The sequence below is a fragment of the Salmo salar genome, unplaced genomic scaffold (assembly GCF_905237065.1).
Source record: "Salmo salar unplaced genomic scaffold, Ssal_v3.1, whole genome shotgun sequence".
In the NCBI taxonomy this organism is placed as follows: domain Eukaryota; kingdom Metazoa; phylum Chordata; class Actinopteri; order Salmoniformes; family Salmonidae; genus Salmo; species Salmo salar.
Window position 1 is genome coordinate 83,728 of NW_025548356.1, and position 23,667 is coordinate 107,394.

The 23,667-nt window shown below is 45.8% G+C and overlaps 1 protein-coding gene and 1 long non-coding RNA gene across 2 annotated transcripts in view; both read right to left on the reverse strand.

The window, feature by feature from the left end:
* LOC106596187 (mucin-5AC-like) overlaps positions 1-11,641 on the reverse strand; it is a 57,986-nt gene extending 46,345 nt beyond the window's left edge. The window contains exons 1-9 of the mRNA XM_045712237.1: positions 11,633-11,641; positions 11,416-11,474; positions 8,258-8,597; positions 7,442-7,500; positions 7,080-7,213; positions 6,645-6,967; positions 5,793-5,851; positions 5,431-5,564; positions 4,996-5,318 (exon numbers count right to left, since the gene is read on the reverse strand). Of these exons, the coding sequence (XP_045568193.1) occupies positions 4,996-5,318; positions 5,431-5,564; positions 5,793-5,851; positions 6,645-6,967; positions 7,080-7,213; positions 7,442-7,500; positions 8,258-8,597; positions 11,416-11,474; positions 11,633-11,641 (1,440 nt within the window). The remainder of the gene's footprint in view (positions 1-4,995; positions 5,319-5,430; positions 5,565-5,792; positions 5,852-6,644; positions 6,968-7,079; positions 7,214-7,441; positions 7,501-8,257; positions 8,598-11,415; positions 11,475-11,632) is intronic.
* A 5,724-nt stretch (positions 11,642-17,365) lies between these two features.
* Positions 17,366-22,608, reverse strand: LOC123732921 (uncharacterized). The gene is made up of 3 exons (XR_006763494.1): positions 22,351-22,608; positions 17,984-18,037; positions 17,366-17,597 (listed from the first exon to the last, which is right to left on the reverse strand). It is a non-coding gene; the product is annotated as an uncharacterized lncRNA (long non-coding RNA).
* Between the last annotated feature and the right edge of the window lie 1,059 nt (positions 22,609-23,667).

Below are 23,667 nucleotides of genomic sequence, written 5' to 3' on the forward strand. Positions count from 1 at the left end.
AAACAACCACTAACAACCGTATGTTTCCAGGCAAAACATACCAACAGTTGAATGACAATCAGCACCTCAAATTTTAAGCAAACGCTTTTGCTTATATTTCACAATTTCTGTAGTTGTGTCCGACTCGGTCACAATGTTCACAAGGTGTTTTAGAGTCTCTTGCATAATGCCCCGACTTCTGACAGTTGAAACATGTATTTGCCTTATTCCTATCCAATTTTTCATTTCTTTTTTTTCTTGAACACAGTCACCCTGACAGTTACTGTTCGATGCACTACCTCAACCGGTTCACTCTTTTTACAGTCTCCGTGATTATGACCTGCTTTATTGCAGTGTTTACACGGTGCCTCACAATCTCTAGCGAATTGACCCGGTTTGTTATCGTTAAAGCATCTATCTCCCCCTTTCTTTTGACTGTCTCCATCCACTTTTCTCAATAAGTTTGCTAAATCCTGTTCTCCTCTCTGTATCTCTTCCTCTCTACCTCCCTCGGCTCCCTGAGGACCAGCATATGGGGGAGGGGGTAACGGTACGGGCGGCACTTGATGTGGTTGTCTCTGTCTCCCTACCGCCACCTCGTTATCTGGGTTTTCCCGCCACCCCCTGGTCTACCAGGGAGGGGTACAATTTGGGCTTAGGTGGTGTCTCTGTGGGAGACGTGGGAGTCCTCTCCGTCTGAGAGGATTTACTACTCATGTTCATTAAATTACTATCGTAGGTATTCTGCTCCTGCTCACAATCTAGAATTTTAGAAGGAGTATTAGTATGAATCCTGAATTATCTTCTTATTCTATGTGCTTTTTTAAAACTCTGATTCAATTACAATCTGTGTCTACTTGCTATCGATCTCTATGTGTGTGCTGTTTACCGCTATTATCATTAACCTAGAATTTTAGAATAATTATTCGTATGGATCCTGACATATTATTTATATCTCACACGTATACGTTATACTTATTTTCTTGTCGTTTCTTGCAACTTTTGACTGATCAATATATCTATCTCAAACGCAAATAATTATATATTATTTTATTCTATGTGTGTGCTTTTCAAAACTCTGATTCAATTTACTTCTATGTGCATCTCTTACCTACTGGTAATTTCCTCTAGGAAATATAGAATACTTGGTTGCTTTTAAAACATTTTTCTCTACCCAAACTTATAAAGACAGGTCACCAGCAAAGAAATGTTCCATCCTAATGAATAATTAACAATCAATAAGCCTTGACTAATCCCCAGGGTTTGTAAGACACTGGGTTAATTATTAGGCAAGGACTCAGCTTTCTGCAAAAGTCTGTGCAGTTTATTCGGAGAACGTTCTACCCAACATGCCCAAAGATGTTCATTTTATCTTCTCTCTCCGCTTACGCACACACCTCCACACCAACAGTAGAAAGCCTATGCACACACATACGCACAGACAGTTGGTGAACAGTATCTCTTCCTTGACCTCCCACCACTGTTCCAGCACTGTCTGTTCCTTTCCCCATAGATTAGGAGAACCTTGAAGGCTACTCCCGGTATCTCACACACCCATTTCTAAACTTGATGGGACTAACGTTCAGTACAATGACTTACAGTTTAGTATCTTTGCTACATAACTACTAATTCATAATGGATTATTGATTCATTTACCTTCATTAGATAATTCTCTTATCAGTCTCAATAGTCTAGTGTAGTCTATATGTGAGTCTCAATCGTATCTAGTGTAGTCTAGGGGTGAGTGTCAATAGTATCTAGTGTAGTCTAGGGGTGAGTGTCAATAGTATCTGGTGTAGTCCAGGGGTGAGTGTCAATAGTCTCTAGTGTAGTCTAGGGGTGAGTGTCAATAGTATCTAGTGTTGTGTAGGGGTGAGTCTCAATAGTATCTAGTGTTGTGTAGGGGATTCTCAATAGTACGTTGTCTGTCTTACTAATGCTGCCACTAGATTTGGGTCAGGTGGAACTGCTAGTGAGCATTTTAATTTGGCAGTCTAGTTCGACTATTGAGATGCACCGCAATGAGGAAACAAAACTAGACAATTGAGATGTACCCCTAGAAGGATATTAGACCACACTATTGAGATGTAGCCCTAGAAAGATATTAGACCAAAATATTGAGATTTACCCCTAGAATGATTTTGACATGTCATTATATTCCAGCGCTAATGAAAGAAATGTCATATCTACATTCTTGAGTGTTACGTAATATATTAGATTTAATAATAACAAGACAAGTACAAACCAGGCGAGGCTCTTCAACAGTTTTAAAACATTGTAGTGGTCCACATTTTTGGTGATATGCCCAAAATAACTCAAAGTAAATATCATCCCGGTCCTGGTAAATTTAAATTTAAATATAGTTAATAATTAAAGAGGGAACTATGATCAAATAAAACATTTAAAAATTAAAATATTAAAAATTGTACAATAGGAAAGTTGTTGTTTCTTTTAGTTATTTTCAGTATAAAAATTTGACTGATAAATAGTGTGCAAGTGTGAATACATCATGAATTGATGTCTGTGAGAGCCTATAAGTGTTAAATAATAGTAACTTGAAATAATAGTAATAATAATAATTATTATAATAATAGTAACTTAAAATAATAGTAGTAATAATAATAATAATAATAATAATATCCCTTTATTAATAATACTATAAATATAAATATTAATGAACAAAAACTATGAGAATTCTTAAAGTATTTCACAAATATCATACATGACATCAAAAAGTACATTTAGTTTTGTTTTTGTTTGTATGTAGGGGAATGTACCTAAAATACATATATAATTTTGCCAACTAACACGGTTAAAATGTGTTGTGTACTCTCATGCTTAAGCAGGTAATTCATATTAAAGCTAGAATCCTTAACTGAAACAATAACAAATTCACACCTGCTCTCTGTTTTTGGTAATACAAATGTGACCACTCTCAAATTCATAGACAGAGCTATGGTTGCAAGGACTGACCATACATGATATCAGAATTATAGTTTTAATAATGTTTTAAAGCTATACAGTGTTTGTTTGCATTGTTTAGAAACATTGGAGTAAAACAAGCTTATATTTTGGGTTCTGATGAGGTAGGACAGTTGAGCTAAACTCATGAGGCATTCATATGTTATATTCTTCTAGAATCAATGGGTAGATATAATTAATTTATAAGTCAAAAAATGGGTGTAGCAACTAAGGATTCTAGCTTTAAGGCTGTATCTATGAGAGCTGGGAAACCGTTGATTGGTTAAACCAATGCCAGAGCAGCTATGTCCCAGGCTATTGGTTAGCCAGCAGCTAGCAGAGCCACAGCAGCTATGCCCCAGGCTATTAGCTAGCCTAGCAGCTATCAGAGCCACAGCAGCTATGCCCCAGGCTATTAGCTAGACAGCAGCTGTACCATTAACAGAGCCAAACTGAGAGGCAAGGCAGCCAGAGAGAAGGCAGTGGGTTGGGGAGCACTTCCTGATGTGGTTGATGACCCTGAAAAAGTAGGAAAAACAGAGAAATTGTTCAGTTAATTACAAAAGTGGATTGTCTTTTCATGTTTCTGTTCAAATGTTGACTTTGCTCTTATAGATGTGTATGGTGACAGTGAAACAGGGGCGGACTGGGACCAGAAATTGGCCCTGGCATTTTTAACATATTGGCTCATTTTCCCCCAAATTATTAGCCAGATAATTATAATTTTTACCCCCCCCCGAAAAAAACATGATCATTTGCCCAAAATGCCAGATGGCCAGTCCGCCCCTGGAGATGAATACTTACCAACACTGATGCTGCCTGGTAGAATGTTCAGGGAGGTGGAACTGTTGGTGAGAATTGTCTGTGCGCTGCTTGAGCTGGGAACCGAAGACTGCTTGTCGAACACGAGGGTCATGTCGGTAACTACAGATCCATTCCTACTCAGGAGAAGGAGAGAAAATGGACAACCCTCAGAAATCATCATCATCATCACCAGAATCGTCAAAGTTTTCAAGTTTTAATGTCATGTGACCAAGTGCAGTGAAATGCCTTTTCTTGCAAGCATTAAACCCAACAATGCAGTAATCAATATCAATGTAGTAGTACAAATAACACAAGGTAGAACAGAAACCTAGTCAATCAGTAATGAGAATTCATACACTTACCTGAATGAGTTGACAATGGAACGACGGAAGCCTGGGGTCTTAGCATAAGCCTTGTTCACCTGCGTTGAAAGATAGGATGATCAAAGGATCAATGAAAACAGGGCCCTTGACGGCATTAACAGAAGCTTTGGTTTAATTCTTTCATAGTAAATAGACCTCTCAATAGTATCCTTTTTGACTTGGCATGTACGGCTCACTGATGATAGGGTTTTACAGGAGGCATGTACGGCTCACTGATGATAGGGGTTTACAGGAGGCATGTACGGCTCACTGATGATAGGGGTTTACAGGAGGCATGTACAGGCTCACTGATGATAGGGGTTTACAGGAGGATTGTACAAGTCTAAAAGGGACACTTACATTTATGTATGTAACCTTTATTTAACTAGGCAAGTCAGTTAAGAACAAACTCTTATTTACATTGACGGCCTACCCCCCCCAACCAAACCCTAACCAGGACGACGCTGGGCCAATTGTGCACCGCCCTATGGGACTCCCAATCAGGGCCGGTTACGATACAGCCTGGAATCGAACCAGCGTCTGTAGTGACGCCTCTAGCACTGAGATGCAGTGCCTTAGACCGCTGTGATATAGACTGGAATCGAACCAGGGTCTGTAGTGGCGCCTCTAGCACTGAGATGCAGTGCCTTAGACCGCTGTGATACAGCCCGGAATGGAACCAGGGTCTGTAGTGACGCCTCTAGCACTGAGATGCAGTGCCTTAGACCGCTGCCCTATGATTGTCCCAAAAATGGATTGTCGTAAAAAGTAAAACAAGTGTCAAACAGCCTTCCTCCCAAGGAGGTTTCTGTGTGAGAATTGCCAGAACAATCTGAGCTACCAAAAATGTTTTCCACCTACGCTGGCGTGGAATTGCCCTGATACTTACGTTAGTGACCACGATGGCAGACAGAGTCTTGAACTCTGAAGAGGACGGGTTGGAAAGATTTGAGTTGAACGGCTGGTCGAGACTGAACCGAAGACTCAGGATTCCTTCACTAGAAGATGGAGGGTCAGTTGATGCGACAGCAGGAGTGGTGGTGGTAACAGCTGCTGCAGGAGTGGTGGTTGTGACAGCTGCTGCAGGAGTGGTGGTTGTGACAGCTGCTGCAGGAGTGGTGGTGGTGACAGCTGCTGCAGGAGTGGTGGTGGTAACAGCTGCTGCAGGAGTGGTGGTGGTAACAGCTGCTGCAGGAGTGGTTGTGGCAACATCTGCAAAAAAAAACACATTAAACAGGGCCACTGGAATGAAAATGGACCAGCCCATCTGGTCATTTGCCCAAAATGCCAGATGGCCAGTCCGCCTCTGGAGATGAATACTTACCAACCCTGATGCTGCCTGGTAGAATGTTCAGGGAGGTGGAACTGTTGGTGAGAATTGTCTGTGCGCTGCTTGAGCTGGGAACCGAAGACTGCTTGTCGAACACGAGGGTCATGTTGGTAACTACAGATCCATTCCTACTCAGGAGAAGGAGAGGAAATGGACAACCCTCAGAAATCATCATCATCATCACCAGAATCGTCAAAGTTTTCAAGTTTTAATGTCATGTGCCCAAGTGCAGTGAAATGGCTTTTCTTGCAAGCATTAAACCCAACAATGCAGTAATCAATATCAATGTAGTAGTACAAATAACACAAGGTAGAACAGAAACCTAGTCAATCAGTAATGAGAATTCATACACTTACCTGAATGAGTTGACAATAGAACGATTGAAGCCTGGGGTCTTAGCATAAACCTTGTTCACCTGCGTTGAAAGATAGGATGATCAAAGGTTCAATGAAAGCAGGGCCCTTGACGGCATTAACAGAAGCTTTGGTTTAATTCTTTCATAGTAAATAGACCTCTCAATAGTATCCTTTTTGACTTGGCATGTACGGCTCACTGATGATAGGGGTTTACAGGAGGCATGTACGGCTCACTGATGATAGGGGTTTACAGGAGGCTTGTACAGGCTCACTGATGATAGGGTTTTACAGGAGGATTGTACAAGTCTAAAAGGGACACTTACATTTATGAATGTAACCTTTATTTAACTAGGCAAGTCAGTTTTAAGAACAAACTCTTATTTACATTGATGGCCTATCCCCCAACCAAACCCTAACCAGGACCTCGCTGGGCCAATTGTGCACCGCCCTATGGGACTCCCAATCAGGGCCGGTTACGATACAGCCTGGAATCGAACCAGCGTCTGTAGTGACGCCTCTAGCACTGAGATGCAGTGCCTTAGACCGCTGTGATATAGACTGGAATCGAACCAGGGTCTGTAGTGGCGCCTCTAGCACTGAGATGCAGTGCCTTAGACCGCTGTGATACAGCCCGGAATCGAACCAGGGTCTGTAGTGACGCCTCTAGCACTGAGATGCAGTGCCTTAGACCGCTGCCCTATGATTTTCCCAAAAATGGATTGTCGTAAAAAGTAAAACAAGTGTCAAACAGCCTTCCTCCCAATGAAGTTTCTGTGTGAGAATTGCCAGAACAATCTGAGCTACCAGAAATGTTTTCCACCTACGCTGGCGTGGAATTGCCCTGATACTTACGTTAGTGACCACGATGGCAGACAGAGTCTTGAACTCTGAAGAGGACGGGTTGGAAAGATTTGAGTTGAACGTCTGGTTGAGACTGAACCGAAGACTCAGGATTCCTTCACTAGAAGATGGAGGGTCAGTTGATGCGACAGCAGGAGTGGTGGTGGTAACAGCTGCTGCAGGAGTGGTGGTTGTGACAGCTGCTGCAGGAGTGGTGGTTGTGACAGCTGCTGCAGGAGTGGTGGTGGTGACAGCTGCTGCAGGAGTGGTGGTGGTAACAGCTGCTGCAGGAGTGGTGGTGGTAACAGCTGCTGCAGGAGTGGTTGTGGCAACATCTGCAAAAAAAAACACATTAAACAGGGCCACTGGAATGAAAATGGACCAGCCCATCTGGTCATTTGCCCAAAATGCCAGATGGCCAGTCCGCCTCTGGAGATGAATACTTACCAACCCTGATGCTGCCTGGTAGAATGTTCAGGGAGGTGGAACTGTTGGTGAGAATTGTCTGTGCGCTGCTTGAGCTGGGAACCGAAGACTGCTTGTCGAACACGAGGGTCATGTCGGTAACTACAGATCCATTCCTACTCAGGAGAAGGAGAGAAAATGGACAACCCTCAGAAATCATCATCATCATCACCAGAATCGTCAAAGTTTTCAAGTTTTAATGTCATGTGCCCAAGTGCAGTGAAATGGCTTTTCTTGCAAGCATTAAACCCAACAATGCAGTAATCAATATCAATGTAGTAGTACAAATAACACAAGGTAGAACAGAAACCTAGTCAATCAGTAATGAGAATTCATACACTTACCTGAATGAGTTGACAATAGAACGATTGAAGCCTGGGGTCCCAGCATAAACCTTGTTCACCTGCGTTGAAAGATAGGATGATCAAAGGTTCAATGAAAACAGGGCCCTTGACGGCATTAACAGAAGCTTTGGTTTAATTCTTTCATAGTAAATAGACCTCTCAATAGTATCCTTTTTGACTTGGCATGTACGGCTCACTGATGATAGGGGTTTACAGGAGGCATGTACAGGCTCACTGATGATAGGGTTTTACAGGAGGATTGTACAAGTCTAAAAGGGACACTTACATTTATGAATGTAACCTTTATTTAACTAGGCAAGTCAGTTTTAAGAACAAACTCTTATTTACATTGATGGCCTACCCCCCCAACCAAACCCTAACCAGGACGACGCTGGGCCAATTGTGCACCGCCCTATGGGACTCCCAATCAGGGCCGGTTACGATACAGCCTGGAATCGAACCAGGGTCTGTAGTGACTCCTCTAGCATTGAGATGCAGTGCCTTAGACCACTGTGATGTAGACTGGAATCGAACCAGGGTCTGTAGTGGCGCCTCTAGCACTGAGATGCAGTGCCTTAGACCGCTGTGATACAGCCCGGAATCGAACCAGGGTCTGTAGTGACGCCTCTAGCACTGAGATGCAGTGCCTTAGACCGCTGCCCTATGATTGTCCCAAAAATGGATTGTCGTAAAAAGTAAAACAAGTGTCAAACAGCCTTCCTCCCAAGGAGGTTTCTGTGTGAGAATTGCCAGAACAATCTGAGCTACCAAAAATGTTTTCCACCTACGCTGGCATGGAATTACCCTGATACTTACATTAGTGACCACGTTGGCAGACAGAGTCTTGAACTCTGAAGATGACCGGTTGGAAAGATTTGAGTTGAATGGCTGGTGGAGACTGAACCGAAGACTCAGGATTCCTTCACTAGAAGATGGAGGGTCAGTTGATGCAACAACAGGAGTGGAGGTGGTGGTGGGGACAGCTGATGGAGGAGTCTTGGTTGTGACAGCTGCTGCAGGAGTGGTGGTTGTGACAGCTGCTGCAGGAGTGGTGGTTGTGACAGCTGCTGCAGTAGTGGTGGTTGTGACAGCTGCTGCAGGAGTGGTGGTGGTGACAGCTGCTGCAGGAGTGGTGGTGGTGACAGCTGCTGCAGGAGTGGTGGTTGTGACAGCTGCTGCAGGAGTGGTGGTGGTGACAGCTGCTCCAGGAGTGGTGGTTGTGACAGCTGCTGCAGGAGTGGTGGTGGTAACAGCTGCTGCAGGAGTAGTGGTGGTGACAGCTGCTGCAGGAGTAGTGGTGGTGACAGCTGCTGCAGGAGTAGTGGTGGTGACAGCTGCTGCAGGAGTGGTGGTGGTGACAGCTGCTGCAGGAGTGGTGGTGGTGACAGCTGCTGCAGGAGTAGTGGTGGTGACAGCTGCTGCAGGAGTAGTGGTGGTGACAGCTGCTGCAGGAGTGGTGGTGGTGACAGCTGCTGCAGGAGTAGTGGTGGTGACAGCTGCTGCAGGAATGGTGGTGGTGACAGCTGCTGCAGGAGTAGTGGTGGTGACAGCTGCTGCAGGAGTAGTGGTGGTGACAGCTGCTGCAGGAGTGGTGGTGGTGACAGCTGCTGCAGGAGTAGTGGTGGTGACAGCTGCTGCAGGAGTAGTGGTGGTGACAGCTGCTGCAGGTGTGGTGGTGACAGCTGCTGCAGGAGTTGTGGTGGTAACAGCTGCTGCAGGAGTGGTGGTGGTGACAGCTGCTGCAGGAGTGATGGTGGTAACAGCTGCTGCAGGAGTGGTGGTGGTAACAGCTGCTGCAGGAGTGGTGGTGGTAACAGCTGCTGCAGGAGTGGTGGTGGTAACAGCTGCTGCAGGAGTGGTGGTGGAAACAGCTGCTGCAGGAGTGGTGGTGGTGACAGCTGCTGCAGGAGTGGTGGTGGTAACAGCTGCTGCGAGAGTAGTGGTGGTGACAGCTGCTGCAGGAGTGGTGGTGGTGACAGCTGCTGCAGGAGTGGTGGTGGTGACAGCTGCTGCAGGAGTGGTGGTGGTGACAGCTGCAGCAGGAGTGGTGGTGGTAACAGCTGCTGCAGGAGTGGTTGTGGTAACAGCTGCTGCAGGAATGGTGGTGGTGACAGCTGCTGCAGGAGTTGTGGTGGTAACAGCTGCTGCAGGAGTGGTGGTGGTAACAGCTGCAACAGGAGTGGTGGTGGTACCAGCTGCTGCAGGAGTGGTGGTGGTGACAGCTGCTGCAGGAGTTGTGGTGACAGCTGCTGCAGGAGTGGTGGTGGTGACAGCTGCAGCAGGAGTGGTGGTGGTAACAGCTGCTGCAGGAGTGGTGGTGGTAACAGCTGCTGTAGGAGTGGTGGTGGTGACAGCTGCTGCAGGAGTTGTGGTGGTAACAGCTGCAACAGGAGTGGTGGTGGTAACAGCTGCTGCAGGAGTGGTGGTGGTGACAGTTGCTACAGGAGTGGTGGTGGTAACAGCTGCTGCAGGAGTGGTGGTGGTAACAGCTGCTGCAGGAGTAGTGGTGGTGACAGCTGCTGCAGGAGTGGTGGTGGTGACAGCTGCTGCAGGAGTAGTGGTGGTGACAGCTGCTGCAGGAGTGGTGGTGGTGACAGCTGCAGCAGGAGTGGTGGTGGTAACAGCTGCTGCAGGAATGGTGGTGGTAACAGCTGCTGCAGGAGTGGTGGTGGTGACAGCTGCTGCAGGAGGTGTGGTGGTAACAGCTGCTGCAGGAGTGGTGGTGGTAACAGCTGCAACAGGAGTTGTGGTGGTACCAGCTGCTGCAGGAGTGGTGGTGGTGACAGCTGCTGCAGGAGTGGTGGTGGTAACAGCTGCAACAGGAGTGGTGGTGGTAACAGCTGCTGCAGGAATGGTGGTGGTGACAGCTGCTACAGGAGTGGTGGTGGAAACAGCTGCTGCAGGAGTGGTGGTGGTGACAGCTGCTGCAGTAGTGGTGGTGGTGACTGCTGCTGCAGGAGTGGTGGTGGTAACAGCTGCTGCAGGAGTGGTGGTAGTGACAGCTGCTGCAGGAGCGGTGGTGGTGACAGCTGCTGCAGGAGCAGTGGTGGTGACAGCTGCTGCTGGAGCGTTGGTGGTGACAGCTGCTGCAGGAGTGGTGGTAGTGACAGCTGCTGCAGGAGTGGTGGTGGTGACAGCTGCTGCAGGAGCGGTGGTGGTGACAGCTGCTGCAGGAGCGGTGGTGGTGACAGCTGCTGCAGCAGTGGTGGTGGTGACAGCTGCTGCAGGAGTGGTGGTGATAGCAGCTGCTGCAGGAGTGGTGGTGGTGACAGCTGCTGCAGGAGTGGTGGTGGTAACAGCTGCTGCAGGAGTGGTGGTGGTAACAGCTGCTGCAGGAGTGGTGGTGATAGCAGCTGCTGCAGGAGTGGTGGTGGTGACAGCTGCTGCAGGAGTGGTGGTGGTAACAGCTGCTGCAGGAGTGGTGATGGTGACAGCTGCTGCAGGAGTGGTGGTGGTGACAGCTGCTGCAGGAGTGGTGGTGGTAACAGCTGCTGCAGGAGTGGTTGAGGCAACAGCTGCAAAAAAAACACGTTAGACAGGGCCACTGGACTGAAAATGGACCAGCCCATCTGGTCATTTGCCCAAAATGCCAGATGGCCAGTCCGCCTCTGGAGATGAATACTTACCAACACTGATGCTGCCTGGTAGAATGTTCAGGGAGGTGGAACTGTTGGTGAGAATTGTCTGTGCGCTGCTTGAGCTGGGAACCGAAGACTGCTTGTCGTACACGAGGGTCATGTCAGTAACTACAGATCCACTGCTACTCAGGAGAAGGAGATGAAATGGACAACCCTCAGAAATCATCATCACCAGAATCGTCAAAGTTTTAATGTCATGTGCCCAAGTGCAGTGAAATGCCTTTTCTAGCAAGCTTTAAACCCAACAATGCAGTAATCAATATCAGTGTAGTAGTACAAATAACATAAGGTAGAACAGAAACCTAGTCAATCAGTAATGAGAATTCATACACTTACCTGAATGAGTTGACAATAGAACGATTGAAGCCTGGGGTCCCAGCATAAGCCTTGTTCACCTGCGTTGAAAGATAGGATGATCAAAGGTTCAATGAAAACAGGGCCCTTGACGGCATTAACAGAAGCTTTGGTTTAATTCTTTCATAGTAAATAGACCTCTCAATAGTACCCTTTTTACGACATGGCATGTACAGGCTCACTGATGATAGGGGTTTACAGGAGGCATGTACAGGCTCACTGATGATAAGGGGTTTACAGGAGGATTGTACAAGTCTAAAAGGGACACTTACATTTATGTATTGAACCTTTATTTAACTAGGTAAGTCAGTTAAGAACAAATTCTTATTTACATTGATGGCCTACCCCCAACCAAACCCTAACCAGGACGACACTGGGACAATTGTGCACCGCCCTATGGGACTCCCAATCAGTGCCGGTTGTGATACAGCCTGGAATCGAACCAGCGTCTGTAGTGACGCCTCTAGCACTGAGATGCAGTGCCTTAGACCACTGTGATACAGCCTGGAATCGAACCAGGGTCTGTAGTGACGCCTCTAGCACTGAGATGCAGTGCCTTAGAGCGCTGCCCTACGATTTCCCCCCAAAAACGGTTTGTCATACAAAAATAAAACGTGTGTCAAACAGCCTTCCTCCCAATTAAGTTTCAGTCTGAGAATTTCCAGATCAATCTGAGCTACCAGAAATAATTTCCTACCTACGCTGGCATGAAAATGCACTGATACTTACGTCAGATTGCACTTTGAAAGCCAGAGTCTTGAACTCTGAAGAGGACGGGTTGGAAAGATTTGAGTTGAATGGCTGGTCGAGACTGAACCGAAGACCCAGGGTTCCTTCACTAGAAGATGGAGGGTCAGTTGATGCGACAGCAGGAGTGGAGGTGGTGGTGGTGACAGCTGATGGAGGAGTGGTGGTGGTGACAGCTGATGGAGGAGTGGTGGTGGTGACAGCTGCTGCAGGAGTGGTGGTTGTGACAGCTGCTGCAGGAGTGGTGGTTGTGACAGCTGCTGCAGGAGTGGTGGTGGTGACAGCTGCTGCAGGAGTGGTGGTTGTGACAGCTGCTGCAGGAGTGGTGGTGGTAACAGCTGCTGCAGGAGTAGTGGTGGTGACAGCTGCTGCAGGAGTGGTGGTTGTGACAGCTGCTGCAGGAGTGGTGGTGGTGACAGCTGCTGCAGGAGTGGTGGTGGTGACAGCTGCTGCAGGAGTGGTGGTTGTGACAGCTGCTGCAGGAGTGGTGGTGGTAACAGCTGCTGCAGGAGTAGTGGTGGTGACAGCTGCTGCAGGAGTGGTGGTGGTCACAGCTGCTGCAGGAGTGGTGGTGGTAACAGCTGCTGCAGAAGTGGTGGTGGTAACAGCTGCTGCCGGAGTGGTGGTGGTGACAGCTGCTGCAGGAGTAGTGGTGGTGACAGCTGCAGCAGGAGTGGTGGTGGTGACAGCTGCTGCAGGAGTAGTGGTGGTGACAGCTGCTGCAGGAGTAGTGGTGGTAACAGCTGCTGCAGGAGTAGTGGTGGTGACAGCTGCTGCAGGAGTAGTGGTGGTGACAGCTGCTGCAGGAGTGATGGTGGTAACAGCTGCTGCAGGAGTGGTGGTGGTGACAGCTGCTGCAGGAATGGTGGTGATGACAGCTGCTGCAGGAGTGGTGGTGGTGACAGCTGCTGCAGGAGTGGTGGTGGTAACAGCTGCTGCCGGAGTGGTGGTGGTAACAGCTGCTGCAGAAGTGGTGGTGGTAACAGCTGCTGCCGGAGTGGTGGTGGTGACAGCTGCCGCAGGAGTAGTGGTGGTGACAGCTGCAGCAGGAGTGGTGGTGGTGACAGCTGCTGCAGGAGTAGTGGTGGTGACAGCTGCTGCAGGACTAGTGGTGGTGACAGCTGCTGCAGGAGTAGTGGGAGTGACAGCTGCTGCAGGAATAGTGGTGGTGACAGCTGCTGCAGGAGTGGTGGTGGTAACAGCTGCTGCAGGAGTGGTGGTGGTAACAGCTGCTGCCGGAGTGGTGGTGGTGACAGCTGCTGCATGAGTGGTGGTGGTGACAGCTGCTGCAGGAGTGGTGGTGGTGACAGCTGCTGCAGGAGTGGTGGTGGTAACAGCTGCTGCAGGAGTGGTGGTGGTAACAGCTGCTGCAGGAGTGGTGGTGGAAACAGCTGCTGCAGGAGTGGTGGTGGTGACAGCTGCTACAGGAGTGGTGGTGGTAACAGCTGCTGCAGGAGTGGTGGTGGTAACAGCTGCTGCAGGAGTAGTGGTGGTGACAGCTGCTGCAGGAGTGGTGGTGGTGACAGCTGCTGCAGGAGTAGTGGTGGTGACAGCTGCTGCAGGAGTGGTGGTGGTGACAGCTGCAGCAGGAGTGGTGGTGGTAACAGCTGCTGCAGGAGTGGTGGTGGTAACAGCTGCTGCAGGAGTGGTGGTGGTGACAGCTGCTGCAGGAGTTGTGGTGGTAACAGCTGCTGCAGGAGTGGTGGTGGTAACAGCTGCAACAGGAGTGGTGGTGGTACCAGCTGCTGCAGGAGTGGTGGTGGTGACAGCTGCTGCAGGAGTTGTGGTGACAGCTGCTGCAGGAGTGGTGGTGGTGACAGCTGCAGCAGGAGTGGTGGTGGTAACAGCTGCTGCAGGAGTGGTGGTGGTAACAGCTGCTGTAGGAGTGGTGGTGGTGACAGCTGCTGCAGGAGTGGTGGTGGTAACAGCTGCAACAGGAGTGGTGGTGGTAACAGCTGCTGCAGGAGTGGTGGTGGTGACAGCTGCTACAGGAGTGGTGGTGGTAACAGCTGCTGCAGGAGTGGTGGTGGTAACAGCTGCTGCAGGAGTAGTGGTGGTGACAGCTGCTGCAGGAGTGGTGGTGGTGACAGCTGCTGCAGGAGTAGTGGTGGTGACAGCTGCTGCAGGAGTGGTGGTGGTGACAGCTGCAGCAGGAGTGGTGGTGGTAACAGCTGCTGCAGGAGTGGTGGTGGTAACAGCTGCTGCAGGAGTGGTGGTGGTCACAGCTGCTGCAGGAGTTGTGGTGGTAACAGCTGCTGCAGGAATGGTGGTGGTAACAGCTGCAACAGGAGTGGTGGTGGTACCAGCTGCTGCAGGAGTGGTGGTGGTGACAGCTGCTGCAGGAGTTGTGGTGACAGCTGCTGCAGGAGTGGTGGTGGTGACAGCTGCAGCAGGAGTGGTGGTGGTAACAGCTGCTGCAGGAGTGGTGGTGGTAACAGCTGCTGTAGGAGTGGTGGTGGTGACAGCTGCTGCAGGAGTTGTGGTGGTAACAGCTGCAACAGGAGTGGTTGTGGTAACAGCTGCTGCAGGAGTGGTGGTGGTGACAGCTGCTACAGGAGTGGTGGTGGTAACAGCTGCTACAGGAGTGGTGGTGGTAACAGCTGCTGCAGGAGTGGTGGTGGTGACAGCTGCTACAGGAGTGGTGGTGGTGACAGCTGCTGCAAGAGTGGGGGTGGTAACAGCTGCTGCAGGAGTGGTTGTGGTAACAGCTGCTGGCGCAGTGGTGGTTGTGACAGCTGCTGCAGGAGTGGTGGTGGTGACAGCTGCTGCAGGAGTGGTGGTGGTATAAGCTGCTGCAGGAGTTGTGGTGGTAACAGCTGCTGCAGGAGTGGTGGTGGTGACAGCTGCTGCAGGGGTGGTGGTGGTGACAGCTGCTGCAGGAGTGGTGGTGGTGACAGCTGCTGCAGGAGTGGTGGTGGTAACAGCTGCTGCAGGAGTTGTGGTGGTAACAGCTGCTGCAGGAGTGGTGGTGGTGACAGCTGCTGCAGGAGTGGTGGTGGTGACAGTTGCTGCAGGAGTGGTTGTGGTAACAGCTGCTGCAGGAGTGGTGGTGGTGACAGCTGCTGCAGGGGTGGTGGTGGTGACAGCTGCTGCAGGAGTGGTGGTGGTGACAGCTGCTGCAGGAGTGGTGGTGGTAACAGCTGCTGCAGGAGTTGTGGTGGTAACAGCTGCTGCAGGAGTGGTGGTGGTGACAGCTGCTGCAGGAGTGGTGGTGGTGACAGCTGCTGCAGGAGTGGTGGTGGTAACAGCTGCTGCAGGAGTGGTGGTGGTGACAGCTGCTACAGGAGAGGTCGTGGTGACAGCTGCTGCAGGAGTGGTGGTGGTGACAGCTGCTGCAGGAGTGGTGGTGGTGACAGCTGATGCAGGAGTGGTTGTGGTAACAGCTGCTGCAGGAGTGGTGGTGGTGACAGCTGCTACAGGAGTGGTCGTGGTGACAGCTGCTGCAGGAGTGGTGGTGGTAACAGCTGCTACAGGAGTGGTGGTGGTGACAGCTGCTGTGGGAGTGGTTGTGGTAACAGCTGCTGCAGTAGTGGTGGTGGTGACTGCTGCTGCAGGACTGGTGGTGGTAACAGCTGCTACATTAGTGGTGGTGGTAACAGCTGCAGCAGGAGTGGTGGTGGTGACAGCTGCTGCAGGAGTGGTGGTGGTGACGGCTGCTGCAGGAGTGGTGGTGGTAACAGCTGCTGCAGGAGTGGTGGTGCTGACAGCTGCTGCAGGAGTGGTGGTGGTGACAGCTGCTGCAGGAGTGGTGGTGGTGACAGCTGCTGCAGGAGTGGTGGTGGTGACAGCTGCTGCAGGAGTGGTGGTGGTGACAGCTGCTGCAGGGGTGGTGGTGGTAACAGCTGCTGCAGGAGTGGTGGTGGTAACAGCTGCTGCAGGAGTTGTGGTGGAGACAGCTGCTGCAGGAGTGGTGGTGGTGACAGCTGCTGCAGGAGTGGTGGTTGTAACAGCTGCTGCAGGAATGGTGGTGGTAACAGCTGCTGCAGGAGTGGTGGTGGTGACAGCTGCTGCAGGAGTTGTGGTGGTAACAGCTGCTGCAGGAGTGGTGGTGGTAACAGCTGCTGCAGGAGTGGTGGTGGTAACAGCTGCTGCAGGAGTTGTGGTGGTAACAGCTGCTGCAGGAGTTGTGGTGGTAACAGCTGCTGCAGGAGTGGTGGTGGTAACATCTGCTGCAGGAGTGGTGGTGGTGACAGCTGCTGCAGTAGTGGTGGTGGTGACAGCTGCTGCAGGAATGGTGGTCGTGACAGCTGCTGCAGGAGTGGTGGTCGTGACAGCTGCTGCAGGAGTTGTGGTGGTAACATCTGCTGCAGGAGTGGTGGTGGTGACAGCTGCTGCAGGAGTGGTGGTGGTGACAGCTGCTGCAGGAGTGGTGGTCGTGACAGCTGCTGCAGGAGTGGTGGTCGTGACAGCTGCTGCAGGAGTGGTGGTGGTGACAGCTGCTGCAGGAGTTGTGGTGGTAACAGCTGCTGCAGGAGTGGTGGTGGTAACAGCTGCTGCAGGAGTGGTGGTGGTAACAGCTGCTGCAGGAGTTGTGGTGGTAACAGCTGCTGCAGGAGTGGTGGTGGTGACATCTGCTGCAGGAGTGGTGGTGGTGACAGCTGCTGCAGGAGTGGTGGTGGTGACAGCTGCTGCAGGAGTGGTGGTGGTGGTGACAGCTGCTGCAGGAGTGGTGGTCGTGACAGCTGCTGCAGGAGTGGTGGTCGTGACAGCTGCTGCAGGAGTGGTGGTCGTGACAGCTGCTGCAGGAGTGGTGGTCGTGACAGCTGCTGCAGGAGTTGTGGTGGTAACATCTGCTGCAGGAGTGGTGGTGGTGACAGCTGCTGCAGGAGTGGTGGTGGTGACAGCTGCTGCAGGAGTGGTGGTCGTGACAGCTGCTGCAGGAGTGGTGGTCGTGACAGCTGCTGCAGGAGTGGTGGTGGTGACAGCTGCTGCAGGAGTTGTGGTGGTAACAGCTGCTGCAGGAGTGGTGGTGGTAACAGCTGCTGCAGGAGTGGTGGTGGTAACAGCTGCTGCAGGAGTTGTGGTGGTAACAGCTGCTGCAGGAGTGGTGGTGGTAACATCTGCTGCAGGAGTGGTGGTGGTGACAGCTGCTGCAGGAGTGGTGGTGGTGACAGCTGCTGCAGGAGTGGTGGTCGTGACAGCTGCTGCAGGAGTGGTGGTCGTGACAGCTGCTACAGGAGTTGTGGTGGTAACATCTGCTGCAGGAGTGGTGGTGGTGACAGCTGCTGCAGGAGTGGTGGTGGTGACAGCTGCTGCAGGAGTGGTGGTCGTGACAGCTGCTGCAGGAGTGGTGGTCGTGACAGCTGCTGCAGGAGTGGTGGTGGTGACAGCTGCTGCAGGAGTTGTGGTGGTAACAGCTGCTGCAGGAGTGTTGTTGGTAGCAGCTGCTGCAGGAGTGTTGGTGGTGACAGCTCCTGCTGAATAAATGATGGTAACAACATTAACCTGACATTTTAAATAGGAAATTTACAAACTTTTGTAGTTTTAATTTTTTTTTTTAATACACAACAAGTTTGCTGCAACAACAGGGGTATGAAATTAACATCTATAGGCTGATAAAGACATAACCCTTTTTTCTGGCTTGTAGTGGTAGAATGAGGCTGTGCATCCCCTGAAGACATATAGAACGTGTTTAACCTAATGAAAGGTTAACCACTAAGGAACATAAACACACACACACACACACACACACCACACACACACACACACACACACACACACACACACACACACACACACACACACACACACACACACACACACACACACACACACATACACACACACACACACAGTGTATTACCTGCTAGCAGGAGGAGAATCATCAGAGGCTTCATATCCATGTCCTTTTATGTCTCTGTAGAGGTGAACCACACAACATCAATCATAAATGAACCCCATTGGATCTTCCATTAACAGCTGTTGAAGGATGATGTCATTGACCGACATTAATTAGAGATTAGTCAATATTCCAAAATCACATGATGTTCGTTGATATTCAAAAAAGCAATCCCATAATACTTCCAGTTGTATTAACGGTATCCCTTATGTGTTTACCAGTAGGTGTCTTTTCAGCCTGCTTCCAATGTCTTCAGCCCTCTGCTCTGCTTTCACTGTAGATTACTGTATTATTATTAATAGTATTATTATTATTTCTATTATCATTATTATTATCATCATTATTATCATTATCTTTATTATTATTATTATTACTGTTATCATTATTATTATTATTACTATTATCATTATTATTATCATCATTATTAATACCATTATTATTATTATCATCATCATCAATCATCATTATTATTATTACTGTTATCATTATTATTATTATTATCGCTATTATTATTATTGTCATTATTAATGTTATCGCTGTTATTATTATGATTGTTATTACAATATTATTATTATTATTATTATTATTGTTAACATTATTATTATTGCTATTATTAATATTAATATTATTATCATTATTATCATCGTTATCATTATCTTCATTATTATTATCAGTATTATTATTATTTCTATCATCATTATTATTATTATTATTATCATCATCATTATTATCATTATTATTATTGTTATCATCACTATTATTAATATTATCATTATCGTTATTATCATTATTATTATTATCATCATTATTATTATAATCATTCTTATTATCATTCTTCTTAATATTTATTCATCACCATCATCATCATTATCATTATTATTATTATCATGATTATTATCATGATTATTATTATCATAATTATTAATTATTATCATCATCATTATTATTATCATTAATATTATTATCATCATTATTATTATTATCATCACTATTATTATTGTCATTATTATTATTATTATTATCATCATTATTAATACCATTATTATTATTATCATCATCATCATTATTATTATTATTATTACATAATTATTAGTATTATTGTTATTATTGATATCATCATTGTTATTATCATTATCGTTATTATTATAATTCGTTTCATCATTATCATCATCATTATTATTATTATCATCGTTATTATCATTATTATTATCATTATCATCATTATCATCATTATTATTATTATCATTATTATCATTATCATGATTATTATCATGATTATTATCATGATTATTATCATTTTTATTATCATTATCATTATCGTGATTATTATTATTAATATTATTATTATTATTATAATTATGATTAATTATTATTATTAATTATTATCAATATCATTATCAAAATAATTTTAACAATAATGATGATGATCATGATCATTATCGTAATCATTATTATTATAATTATCATTATTATTATCATTATCATTATTATCATCATCATCATCATTATTATTATCATTATAATTATTATCATCATTATTATTATCATTATTATCATTATTATCATTATTATTATTATCATTATCATTATTATTATCATTATTATTATCATTATTATCAATATCATTATCATAATAATATTAATAATAATAATGATGATCATGATTGTTATCATTATCATTATTATTATCATCATCATTATTATCATTATTGTTATCATCATTATCATTATTGTTATCATCATTATTATTATCATCATTATTATCATTATTATCATTATTATTAATATTATTATTATTATCATCATTATTAATATCATTATTATTATTATTATCATCATCATTATTATTATTACATCATTATTATCATTATTGATATCATCATTGTTATTATCGTTATTATTATTATTGTAATTATTATTAATCTCATTATTATCATTATCATTATTATTACGATCATTTATTTAACCTTCTACAAGTATAGTACACTACTTAGGCACCCTATTCCCTATATACATTATAGTGCACTGCTTAGGCACCCTATTCCCTATATACAGTTTATTTTAATGAAACCTTTATTTAATTAGGCAAGTCAGTTATGAATAAAATATTATTTACAATGAAGGCCGACACCAGCCAAACTCGGACGAGTGGGACTCCCACTCACGGGCCGGTTGTGATCCAGCCTGGATTCGAACCAGGGTGTCTGTAGTGACGCCTCAACCACTGAGACGCAGTGCCCTAAACCACCGCGCCACTCGGGAGCCCAGAATAAATTAAAAAAGTGTTGCTAAGGTTACCAGTAATCAAGTATGTATCTTTTATTTTTAACAACATTATCAAACTATCAAAGACGGGACTGGACATTCCCAAAAGGTTGTTTACTTTGACCCAAAACATCGGTGGCCCTATCTAGTGCAAAAGTTCACACAATTCCTTCAACAAAAGTTATCCCCCTTTCTAGCCTTGTAATTACCAGACGATGACGGGAAATGAGATTTGGAATTTTTTTCTAACTTGCTGGACTCGTTTTCCAACTGCCATTCATGAGCGTCAATCACGCCTTTCAAAACAATGTATCCCATCTACAAGACGCGCAAAACGACTTACCAAAATCAAAAAAGTGACTCTTAGACCACCTTAACCCTGACCTTAACCAAAAAAAAACCCACCCTCAGTGTTATGATGTTAGTACAAACGCAGCTGAAAACAAACAACAAAAAACAAAGTGAGGGATCAATCACATTTATTTATAAAGCCCTTTTTACATCAGCAGACGTCACAAAGTACATATAAAGAAACCCAGCCTAAAACCCCCAAAGGTGTATATCCTAACCAGCCTCAAAACTCATTGATTCTGCGTGGTAGTTATCTTAAAGTCATTGATTCAGTGTGGTAATGATCTTAAAGTCATTGATTCAGTGTGGTAATTATCTTATTAAAGTCATTGATTCAGTGTGGTAATTATCTTATTAAAGTCATTGATTCAGTGTGGTAATTATCTTATAGTAATTGATTCAGTGTGGTAATGATCTTAAAGTCATTGATTCAGTGTGGTAATTATCTTAACAATGTGAAGTGGAAGTGAGTCCAACCTGTTTCTTTCTCCCCTCCTGGGCCGACCACACCTCCCTTTCATCTCTCTCTCTCTCTCTCTCTCTCTCTCACTCTCTCTCCAACTGTCTCTCTCTCTCTCCAACTGTCTCTCCATCTCTCTCTCTCTCTCTCTCTCTCTCTCTCTCTCTCTCTCTCTCTCTCTCTCTCTCTCTCTCTCTCTCTCTCTCTCTCTCTCTCTCTCCATCTCTCTCTCTCTCTCTCCATCTTTCTCTCTCTCTAAATTGTGAATCTGATTGGTCCTGGTGAAGCTACATCAACAATTCTGCACCGCTTTAAAAATATCCCGTCAAGCAATCACCTACACTTATGGGTTTATACCTATAGCATCCCATTAATAACAGATGGCAACAGTTAACCTACATCTATGGGTTTATACCTATAGTATCCCATTAATAACAGATGGCAACAGTTAGCCTACATCTATGGGTTTATACCTATAGTATCCCATTAATAACAGATGGCAACAGTTAGCCTACATCTATGGGTTTATACCTATAGCATCCCATTAATAACAGATGGCAACAGTTAGCCTACATCTATGGGTTTATACCTATTGTGTCCCATTAATAACAGATGGCAACAGTTAGCCTACATCTATGGGTTTATACCTATAGCATCCCATGAATAACAGATGGCAACAGTTAGTCTACATCTATGGGTTTATACCTATAGCATCCCATTAATAACAGATGGCAACAGTTAGCCTACATCTATGGGTTTATACCTATAGTATCCCATTAATAACAGATGGCAACAGTTAGCCTACATCTATGGGTTTATACCTATAGTATCCCATTAATAACAGATGGCAACAGTTAGCCTACATCTATGGGTTTATACCTATAGCATCCCATTAATAACAGATGGCAACAGTTAGCCTACATCTATGGGTTTATACCTATTGTGTCCCATTAATAACAGATGGCAACAGTTAGCCTACATCTATGGGTTTATACCTATAGCATCCCATGAATAACAGATGGCAACAGTTAGTCTACATCTATGGGTTTATACCTATAGCATCCCATTAATAACAGATGGCAACAGTTAGCCTACATCTATGGGTTTATACCTATAGTATCCCATTAATAACAGATGGAGATTTCAATTGCATAGTTAGATCTAGGACTACTAATGTCTTGAAATAGGAAGAAAAATATAAATACAATTTGAACAAGCAATCATGACAGTCAAATTCACCGAAGCTGCTTCTTACCTGAGAATATCAGAGACGTTGTGTCGGCTAGGACCTGTAGACTACTCGGATGAGAAAGTACGCACCAATAACTTCACCTCTCTTTCTGAGAACTAAAGATGATCAACTCCTGGGCAGAGGGGGGGTTTTGTACGATGACGGAAAATGAGACTTGGAATTTTTTTCTAACTTGCTGGACTCGTTTTTCCACTGCCATTCATGAGCGTCAATCATGCCTTTCAAAAAAATGTATCCACCTACAAGACCTGCAAAACGACTAACCAAAATCAAAAAGTGACTCTTAAACTACCTTAACCCTGACCTTAACCCTGACCTTAACCCCACCCTCAGTGTTATGATGTTTGTTCAAACCCAGCTGAAAACAAACAACACAAAACAAAGTGAGGGATCAATCACATTTATTGATAAAGCCCTTCTTTCATCACACCGGCCAAACCCGGACGAATGGGTCTCCCAATCACGGGCCGGTTGTGATCCAGCCAGGATTCGAACCAGGGTGTCTGTAGTGACGCCTCAACCACTGAGACGCAGTGCCCTAAACCACCGCGCACTTTGGGAGCCCAGAAAAAAATAAGTGTTGCTAAGGTTACCAGTAATCAAGTATGTATCTTTTATTTTTAACAACATTATCAAACTATCAAAGACGTGACTGGATATTCCCAAAAGGTTGTTTACTTTGACCCAAAACAACGGTGGCCCTATCTAGTGCAAAAGTTCACACAAGTTCACCTTCAACAAAAGTTATCCCCCTTTCTAGCCTTGTAATTACCAGACTAGCCAACAGTTCTTGTCAGCTTGTGAAGCTACGACCCATCCTCTGAAGGTGTAGAGAAGGCCTTTAAAGGTGTAAATCCTAACCAGCCTCAAAACTCATTGATTCTGCGTGGTAGATATCTTATAGTCATTGATTCAGTGTGGTAGATATCTTATAGTCATTGATTCAGTGTGGTAATGATCTTATAGTCATTGATTCAGTGTGGTAATGATCTTAAAGTAATTGATTCAGTGTGGTAATGATCTTATTAAAGTCATTGATTCAGTGTGGTAATTATCTTATTAAAGTCATTGATTCAGTGTGTTAATGATCTTAAAGTCATTGATTCAGTATGGTAATTATCTTAAAGTCATTGATTCAGTGTGGTAATTATCTTATTAAAGTCATTGATTCAGTGTGGTAATGATCTTAAAGTCATTGATTCAGTGTGGTAATGATCTTAAAGTCATTGATTCAGTGTGGTAATGATCTTAAAGTCATTGATTCAGTGTGGTAATTATCTTATTAAAGTCATTGATTCAGTGTGGTAATGATCTTAAAGT